General features: G+C 50.2%; 2 protein-coding genes across 3 annotated transcripts; both read right to left on the bottom strand.

The window, feature by feature from the left end:
* Nucleotides 1–3,158: 3,158 nt before the first annotated feature.
* Nucleotides 3,159–3,723, bottom strand: LOC147987120 (uncharacterized). The gene has a single exon (XM_087540251.1). It carries the CDS (start codon nucleotides 3,527–3,529, stop codon nucleotides 3,182–3,184), a length of 348 nt encoding a protein of 115 aa, XP_087396377.1. The 5' UTR covers nucleotides 3,530–3,723; the 3' UTR covers nucleotides 3,159–3,181.
* A 1,397-nt stretch (nucleotides 3,724–5,120) lies between these two features.
* LOC125534312 (uncharacterized) lies at nucleotides 5,121–7,145 on the bottom strand. 2 transcript variants are annotated; one of them, XM_048697568.2, is made up of 5 exons: nucleotides 6,604–7,145; nucleotides 6,125–6,508; nucleotides 5,875–6,027; nucleotides 5,637–5,706; nucleotides 5,121–5,547 (listed from the first exon to the last, which is right to left on the bottom strand). In XM_048697568.2, the coding sequence occupies exons 2-5, from the start codon at nucleotides 6,500–6,502 to the stop codon at nucleotides 5,276–5,278; spliced, it is 873 nt and encodes a 290-aa protein (XP_048553525.2). In that variant the 5' UTR covers nucleotides 6,503–6,508; nucleotides 6,604–7,145; the 3' UTR covers nucleotides 5,121–5,275. The 2 variants fall into 2 exon arrangements, with proteins under 2 accessions (XP_048553525.2, XP_048553526.2); XM_048697569.2 differs by having other exon boundaries at nucleotides 5,875–6,024.
* Nucleotides 7,146–9,534: the final 2,389 nt, after the last annotated feature.

The following is a 9,534-nucleotide window of genomic DNA, read 5'->3' as shown; positions in this document are numbered from 1 at the left end:
CCTCGGGGCCCCAGCCTGCATCGTCGAAGTAGAACTTGCCGCGACGGCTCTTAGTCATCCGGCCTACAGCGTAGCCCTCGAGTCCTTCAAAGCGGCCCTCCAATAACCGGAAATCATCGTGCGATAGCCCCACGGTGGGCGCCAACTGTCGTGGTTTTGTCATGGCAGATGTCCTAGAAAAAGGACTTAGTCGTGGAGCCATCGCTACGGGTTAGCTTGAAGGGGTTAAAGCGGACACAGGGACGCAAGAGAGTTTATACTAGTTCGGCCCCTTCAATGAAGGTAAAAGCCTACGTCTAGTTGTGATGGAATTGATGGGGTTTCGATGACTAGGGAGCAAACAAGTTTCGCCTATGTCTCGAGTTGTTGTCTGTTCTCCCTGAACCGCCGCCGGGTCGTCCCCTTATATACACGGGTGACTCCCATCGTCTTACAGAGTCCCAATACCGGCTGATAGATGTGTCTGGTTTGGTCTTTACTTATTCCTAACTTACAATACAAGTTAACTACTAATGCCGGTTTACGGCTACAGGCCTTGAACCGTCCATGGGCCTTGAGCCCTCATCTGTCTTCTTGGGCTTTAACATACTTAACTACTGACGAAGTTATCCCGGCCCGGATAGGCCGGTTTACGCCCAGTAGTAATATTCCCAACAGTACCGGTACCACCGGAGGGGTTCCGGGGGTCAACCGGGTGGGTCCACCTGTCCCGGAGGCCTTATGGGCTGTAGGTGGAAGGGAACCAGCCCCTAGTGGGCCGGGCGCCATCCCCCCTAGGGCCCATGCACCTAGGGTTTGCGGGAACCCTAAAGGGGGCGCCCCCCTTGCTTGGGGGGCAAGCCCCCTCCCCCTTGGCCGCCGCCCCCCTCTAGATCTCATCTAGAGGGGCCGACCCCCTTTCCCCTTCTCCCTATAAATAGAGGGGTGAGGGGAGGGCTGCAACACGACATCCAAGGTGCAGCCCCTCCCCTCCCCAACACCTCTCCTCCTCCGCGTGAGCTTGGCGAAGCCCTGTCGGAGAACTGCCACTCCATCACCACCACGCCGTCGTGCTGCTGTTGGAGCTTCTTCCTCACCTCTCCCTCCTCCTTGCTGGATCAAGGCGCAGGAGACGTCATCAGGCTGCACATGTGTTGAACGCGGAGGCACCGTTGTTCGGTGCTTAGATCGGATTCGGCCGCGATCTGAATCGCTACGTGTACGACTCCTCCAACCGCGTTCTTGCAACGCTTCCGCTTAGCGATCTTCAAGGGTATGAAGATGCACTCCCTCTCTCTCGTTGCTAGTATCTCCTAGATTGATCTTGGTGACACGTAGGAAAATTTTAAATTATTGCTACGTTCCCCAACACGAATCCGCTTTGCCTGGCTCTCGAGTTGTTGTCTGTTGTTCCTTAACCGCTGCCGGGTCATCCCTTTATATACACAGGTTGACGCCCGCCGGTTTACAGAGTCCCGATGCCAGATCATAAACGTGTCCGGCTCGGTCTCTGTCCTTCCTATCTTACAATGCAAGTTAAATGAGAAAGGCGGTTTACATCTACAGGCCTTAACCCACCTTTGGGCCTTGGGCCTTCATGAAGCGCAACCATCCTCATGTCTTTATGGGCTTCTATCTTCATAGAGTTAATCTCGTTACTCCGGGCCAGTTTACGTCCAGTAGTAATATCCCCAACAGCACCCGCCCCCTCGCCGCACCGCACCGCGGGACCCTCCCCTCCCCCCCCCCCCCCCCCCGCCGACCGTTGACCTCGCAGCAGGCTGAACCTCGCCGCCCCAGCCTCCCCACGGATGGCAGCTAGCCAACTCCGCCGTCGGCCGCAAATTGGCGATGAACCCGTCGCAACTCCATCGCCGCCAGCCAACACTCGCCGCAGTTGCACCTAATCCGTGAATGGACGTAGCAAAATTCAAAGACAGTTGTAGCAAAAACACTGCCGGAACTCACCGCCGCGCTTGAAGCACCATGGCCTCGTGAATGGATGTAGCAAAACACGTCTCCGATAGTAGCAAAAAACAAGGTTGTTGCAACAAAAATGTCGTCTTCGTCGTTGCAAAACACACAGATGGTAGTAGCAAAAATTTGACACGATTGTAGCAAAAATGGCCGCCGTCGCCATCGCCGGTCACAGAAAATGGTCGTCGTTGCAAAATCAGAAGATGGTTGTAGCAGAAAACCAGGCTACTTCTAGCAAAATTAAAATATGGTAGTAGCAAAACTTGGTCTGATCTAGCAAATGAAAAAAGATGGTAGCACAAAATGTTTCGGGTTCCAGCAAAAAAAGACACTGGTTCCAGCAAATTGTGATGCCAGTACAAGCAAGAATAAATGTCGGTTGTAGCATGTTGGGGTCGCCGCCGATGTTGGTTGTAGCTCATCGCGTTGTCGCTTCCAGCTTCTCTAGCGGCAGGTTCCAGCAAAATTGCTTGTGGTTTGCAGCACCAGTGGCAGCCTGCGGTCATCCTTGGTCACTGCCGTCGCGCGCCACCGGTTGCCACTCCCGCTCGTCGCCATTGTAGCATGGTCGCCGCCGTTTCAAGCACCCTATCCCACGCCGCAAGCTGGGTTGCCGCACCGCCGCGCTGATGGATGGGCGGCCGCTCGCCGGAGTAGCGCGGGGCGGGTGGATGGCGGCCGCTCGCCGGAGTAGCGCGGGGGTGAGTGGATGGCGACCGCTCACCGGAGCAACGGGGGCATGTGGATGATGGCTGCTCGCGACATCGACGGCGGTCATCACCAGCAAGACTTTATTTGGGGAGCAACGGGGAGAAGACGGGCGAGAGGATAAGGAAAGGAAATAAATGGTGGAGTGATTCGTGCGGGATAATAGAGACAGGCTTAAGCGGTAGTGGGTGGGGCTTGTTGTCAGCGTGGACTTGACCGGCGGAGTTTCAGCCGGTCGACCGGCTTTAAACGTTTTTCAATCTTTAAACTAGTGTTGATTGTCGGTGTTGCTACTCCAAGCCCACAACTATGTCGCGAATTAATCTTTAGAAGAAAAAAAATATAATCTCATAAGAAGAAATCGCTGATTGCAGCATCCCGAAACAGAGGACCCGCCAGTTCTAGCAGAATTCATCTCTTTTTACAGATCAGTTTTACAATTGCAGATTATTTATAAACCACGCATCTCGGTAAATACAAGTGAACAAGAAACCAATAGAATAAGCTGAAACAGCGTCTAAACCATGAATTTCCTACGCCACAACAATGGAAGCAGCGAGCGCCACCACCGGGCGGCGCTCTGCCTGCAACTCGGTGAGTAGAAGACGTCCAGCAGCGCCTGGCGGAGGACGTCGTAGTCGTCGCGGCTTCGGAGGCCCCAGACGGTGCCACCACGCGCGTAGGCGCGGCGCAGCCAGGCGAGGTGGGTAGCGAGCACGCGGCAGAGGACGGCACAGGCTTCCGGCAAGTGGCAGGCGAGCGGGGGCCAGGGGTTGAGCGGCGGCCACCGCAGCGGCGCCGAGACGTGGAACAGCTGCGCGAAGCCCTTCACCGCCGCGAACGCCACCAGCAGGTGGAGCCCCATCGGTGGCTAGCTAGCTCGGTTCAGTCCACAGCTCCACTCCACGTCCTCTGTTCTTTCGCCACGGTGAGGCTCTGTCTTTAGATGCTGCCCATGACACTGGTGGGTGGGTGCTTTGCCGGTGCCCGGGTTGCGGCCTTCCCCGGGTGCCAGCGCGAACGAAATGAAATGGATGAGTTGTTATTATCGTCGTCGTCGTTGTGAGTGAAGACGGAGAGGACGCATCTTGGCTGGATCTGGGCAAGAGTTATGATTGTGACGAGGAGCAGCAGCTTCTGGATGTGCCGTTATCCCGAGGGCGGAATTGGGAAATACACCCGTGGCGGGTGGGCTCGGCCGGGTCGATCTGAGGTCTCAGCACAGACGCAATTACTAGTTACTTTCATGTGTTTATTTCACGGCAGGCCATCGAACTACAGTGCTGTGCTGGAACCAAGGTTTTGGGTACCTGGCGAAAAATTCAGATATCGCCCGGTATCCGCGTTTCTCGCTATCCACGAGAAAGCTGCGCTAGGTGAATCGAACTCACAACCTCACACACGTTGAAGACAAACGTGGAGAACATGCCACTGCACCAACAGCGCATTTATAAACTTCTTGAGCTCTGAGCTAATATATTCCTATATCAGAAAATTTTGAATTCAAATTATGTTTTAAAATTCGAGCGGTTTTTCCTCCTAATTTTGTGGTATCTGCGATTCTCGCCCACCCTCGGAATTTTGTTGGGATTCGATAGCCAAAATGTTGGCTGGAACTCGTACCAGTGTCTCAAAGCACCCGTGCCCACATTGCCACTTGACAATCCTATATGGTTTTCACCCCCAAAAAAAGGAAAAAGACAAAGCCCGTGGTATTCATCTTTTTTTAGACCAATGATGAGATATAATCAAACAGTAAATTCATCTAAAAGATTAAACAGTAAATGATACCTTTCCACCGATTCTACGTCCCGCTCCCCAGCATTTCCTTCCAGCTTCTTCATTCCTCTCGTGTTTCTGCTTTGTTTACTTGATTGATGCAGCACTTCTCCACGTGGCCAAGAACCACAAAGTGATGGAGAAAGAGGAGCTTGCACGGCGAGTTTTCCCTACCTCCCGGGCTTGCAGCCATGGCCACCCCTGGTGAGGCATGCTTCGTGCCACCAAGCTCGGGGATGGTGGGAGGTCAGGGTGGATGAGTTTGAGCACACCAAATCTGGTGAGTCAGATTCGTCGCCATGAGTCTCTTGCTGTGTGGTTTACGTTCGAGGACAGAGGTTAGCTTTGGGTTATTCGATGTTGCAACATTCGTCCGACATGCCATGGCATTGTTTTTATGTTGTTGCAAACACACGTCAACATGATGTGATGATTCGTAAGGTCTGCTACAAATGTAGTGTTGCTGAAAACGTGGGTTTACATGCTATATATGTTGTGATGATTCTTCTCGAGGATTCTGCTCCGACCAATGAGGATTTGTTGCATACTAGGAAAAAGGTCATGCATGGTTGTGCTTTACATGGCTAACTTTTTTTTTTTATCCTTATTTTTGACACACCACAACAGAAGTTTTGCTACCATGTGAAAATGTAGAGCACGGAAGTTCTATGCTGCAATGCTCGAACGATAAAGACTTTGCAATTTAAACTAAAGGCTAGGGAGGCCGCCAATATGGGGCTCGCCCCACCCGACCAGTGGCTAGTGTTGCCCTAATCAAAAGGGTTACATCTGCCGCGGCAAAAGAAGCTACAACGAACGGTGCACCCACATGCTAAGCTGACACAGATGCATCCTGCAGGCTTAACTTAGCCAACACCTGAGCTACCCTATTCCGATCCATATTACCATGAGTGATCTTAACACCATCTAAGCCACTTGCAATCTTCTTAATTTCTTCGTTGAGGAAGGCATGGCTTGATCTGTCATGGCCCTGACAGTCTAGTCCGCGGCAAGATATTGCGCCTGTTTTGCTTTCTTCCTTCCCCCGCTTCTTTCTTTGTTTCTTCTGCTTCTTTGCTTGTTGCTTTTGTGTGTTCTCAGTCTCTGTGCAAGTAAAAGTAGTTGGCCATTAGAACTTCTCCAAGAGATGAATATGTTATTTGGGCAAATACAACACTGTATATGGGCTTTACCACTAAATTCTTGGGTCTCGAGACTTCCAGCAAGATGATCCTCATCATCATCCATCAGCACCACACTTGCCTATGTAAATTGATAGGTTGACTTGTAAAGGCAATAAATAATTTGCAATGTGCACAAAATAAGATATCTACATAAGCTGATTTTGACTAGAAATGCTTAATTAGCTTACAGGGGAAGAGTAGATAATAAACCAAAGAATCACTTGTCAGTTGATGAGGTAATCTATACCTCAAGATACTCGGCTGCAGTCCTTTTATGTTGTCTCCTGGGGGCTGCTTCAAATACCTTGTTGTGTTTGCAATCAATGACTATCACAACCTTTCTATCTGATTGAGCTTTTATATAGTTTGCATCAAGCAACTGTATATCAAGACTTATCTGCTTCAAACCACAGAATCACTTGTCAGTTGAGGTAATAATAAGTTCAAAAGGATGAACATCAACTGAAACATTAGAGTATCAAATTATCAGTACTTACAGTTGGTTCCTTTTCAGATTTCAGACATTCTGGTGTAGCTTTTCTCAGGAGTTCAACTTTAGTTTCAAATCTCTTCTTTAGTACTAGAAGATGCTCCAGGTACCCCTCATTTAAGGTAGAAATTGTCATGGAGGTGAGATACTCATAATCACTGGCATGTACATCAGGGCTTCTTCCATTTTCTTCCCTGTCTCTTGTTGCTCCTACGGCAGTGGGCAGAACTTCCTTTGGGAGGGGATCAAATCCCTTTTCGGCAATCTCTTGTAGCAGCTCCTTTTGCTTCCTGGGAATGATCTTGATATCACCACTGAGAACACAAGAGAGGAACCTAGCTCTGTTATCAACTTGCTTCAGCTTCTTCTCGAAAAATTCAAGCATTGCAACCTGCACAACAAGTATCAGTTAATGTGGTATTTTGCAGATGAACAGGGCAACAAGCAGAGTGAAAATTGAACACCTCAACAGATACATTTACCTACCTTTTCGGATGGAGATCAAGCCTCGATTTGTAGAACTAGGTGCGGATTCGCTCCAGCCCCCCCGAACCAGGATCACGATCGAGTGAGGGGTTCCAGATTTGCAGTGGCCGCCGGCCGTCGCGCGTCTTGTCGCACCTGCAGTTGTTTCTGGGTCGAAGAAAGGTGTCGGCGCTCCGATCTGGCGTCGACGGGAGGAGGCCAAGCAAAGGAAGCCTCGAATTGGAGGACTACGACCGGATTCCCTCCAGCCCCTCCGAACATCGATCACGATCGAGCGAGAGGGTCGAGATCTGGACGCCGCCGCGCGTCTCGTCGCTGCTGTCTAGCGCCACTTCACGTCCGCGGTTGAGTCCGGATCGAAGAATGGTAGCGGTGCTCCGTGGAGGCAGCAGAAATAAACAGCGACGGTGGGGAAAGCTGGGGTTGCTGGTTGCAGTTGTACGCATCGAGTTCGTATCGAAATCGCATCGGGGCAGGAGAAGTCCGCGGTTCAAACATGGCAAGTGCGGCCAGACGTGAGCCTGACAAGTAAGCTCATTGGGTTTCTGTATGTAGCACTAGCACTAGCTTTGCATGCGCCTTTGTTTTGTTAACGTACACATCTTTCTTTGCACAGAAAATTTCATATGTGAACTGATCTACAAATCTTTATTTTTGTCGAGAAAATCTCATGTGTATCACCATTCAGAACTCACTCCTATCATCCTATGCATTGGCTAGTGCTGCCATATGTGAGTTCAAAAAATACGCTCCTTGGATTTGTGTATATATGCACTTGCGTGCGTATTTGTATCTGAGAAACTGAGCATCTCTAGCAGACCCCTTAAATCACGCCGAACTATAAAAAAACTGCTAGTTTACGGTTTTACGTGAAAAAAGTGGTCCGAACAGACACTGTATTAGACGCGGCCTGTAAAGAAATTTGCGGGGCGCGGCAAATCTTCGCCCTCAACCTTTATATACACGAGGTGAGAAGCCGACCCGAGCTTGACCCCTATCGGCAGCGATATTTGGCGGGAGGGACATTTCCGCGCGGCAGCTGCCGCTTCCCCTTCCCTCCGCCGCCATTGTTATCCCTTCGCCTGCTCCGGACCACCTTCCCCGGCTTTGTATCGCCGCCATGGAAGCCTCCTAGCCATTACCCGTCATCGTCGATGTCATCCACGCGCCAACCCCTCCGACAGATCTCTTCGCCGGCCATGTCGCGCTCGTTGCGGTTAAAGGCTCCACCGCGCAACCCCGCAAGAGGCAGGGCAACGTCGTCGTCCAGGGTGGCGCTCCCGCAGCCCCCGCCAAGAATGCACACGCGACTGCTGCCGTCGCCGTTGCGAATCCTGTCCGGCCCACACCGGCGAAGAAAGGGAAGGTTTCGGGTGTGAAATGCGAGAAGCCCACCGCAAGAGCTACCTTGCCAACACCTCCCCCGATTGCCCCGGCAAGAGCTACCCCGAGGATGCCCGCCGATGAAGTTGCTGCCGCCGCCCCCGAGGTGTTCGACGAAATGGGCGCAATGTATGATACTTCGATTTCTTCTAGTTGTTACACTTTTCGCCATTGCGCTTGTTCGTGACTTGTTGAGCAAAATTGTAGCACCGTCTTGTATGATGCGACTGCCGAGTTTGTGCACTTGCCGGACGACAACACTGTCGATATCGATGAAGCCCTGATTGGTGATTACGGTTACAATGACATGGATCATGGCGTGCACGGTCACGATGAGGAAGAAGATGAGGTGGAGGAGGTTGAGGAGGGGGTGTTCGACCAAGCGCAAGGAAAAGTGCGCGCAAGATCGAAGAGCTACACACAATTGGAAGATCAAATCTTGATCAAGGCATGGAAATCGGTGTCTCTTGATGCGTGCACCGGAACTGAACAAACCACCAAGCGGTATTGTCAAAGGATAGAGGATCAGTTCTTCCGCATGATGGCAAAGTATCCCAATAGGACGCCACGCACCTTTAGGTCAATCCAAGGTCATTGGGACGTGATTAAAGGAAATATGCCCTAGAGGCAATAATAAAGTTGTTATTTATATTTTCTTATATCATGATAAATGTTTATTATTCATGCTAGAATTGTAATAACCGGAAACTTACTACATGTGTGAATACATAGACAAACAGAGTGTCACTAGTTTGCCTCTACTTGATTAGCTCGTTGAATCAATGATGGTTATGTTTCCTAACCATAGACATGAGTTGTCATTTGATTAATGGGATGACATCATTAGAGAATGATGTGATTGAATTGACCCATCCGTTAGCTTAGCACGATGATTGTTTAGTTTTTTTGCTATTGCTTTCTCCATAACTATAAATGTTCCTATAACTATGAGATCATGCAACTCCCGAATACCGTAGGAACACTTTGTGTGCTACCAAACGTCACAACGTAACTGGGTGATTATAAAGGTGCTCTACGGGTGTCTCCGATGGTGTTTGTTGAGTTGGCATGGATCAAGATTAGGATTTGTCACTCCAATTGTCGGAGCGGTATCTATGGCCCCTCTCGGTAATGTACATCACTATAAGAATGCAAGCAATGTAGCTAATGAGTTAGTTACCGGATGTAGCATTACGGAACGAGTAAAGAGACTTGCCGGTAACGAGATTGAACTAGGTATTGAGATACCGATGATCGAATCTCGGGCAAGTAACATACCGATGACAAAGGAACAACATATATCGTTATGCGGTTTGACCGATAAAGATCTTCGTAGAATATGTAGGAATAAATGTGAGCATCCAGGTCCCTCTATTGGTTATTGACCGGAGACATGTCTCGGTCATGTCTACATAGTTCTCGAACTCGTAGGGTCCGCACGCTTAACGTTCAGTGACGATCGGTATTACGAGTTTATGTGTTTTGATGTACCGAAGGTAGTTCGGAGTCCCGGATTTTAGCACGGACATGACGAGGAGTCTCGAAATG

This window comes from Triticum urartu, chromosome 2A, assembly GCF_056163025.1.
Source record: "Triticum urartu cultivar PI428250 chromosome 2A, HENAU_Tu73, whole genome shotgun sequence".
Lineage (NCBI taxonomy): Eukaryota > Viridiplantae > Streptophyta > Magnoliopsida > Poales > Poaceae > Triticum > Triticum urartu.
Note: the sequence above shows the minus strand (reverse complement) of the source record. Positions and strands in the feature narration are given on the sequence as shown.

Coding starts and splice junctions, on each gene's coding strand:
- LOC147987120 (XM_087540251.1), bottom strand. CDS start 3,529: ATGGGGCTCCACCTGCTGGTGGCGTTCGCGGCGGTGAAGGGCTTCGCG.
- LOC125534312 (XM_048697568.2), bottom strand. CDS start 6,502: ATGCTTGAATTTTTCGAGAAGAAGCTGAAGCAAGTTGATAACAGAGCT. Junction 6,028..6,124: donor AATCTGAAAAGGAACCAACT/GTAAGTACTGAT, acceptor TGTGGTTTGAAG/CAGATAAGTCTTGATATACA. Junction 5,548..5,636: donor CGAGACCCAAGAATTTAGTG/GTAAAGCCCATA, acceptor TTACTTGCACAG/AGACTGAGAACACACAAAAG.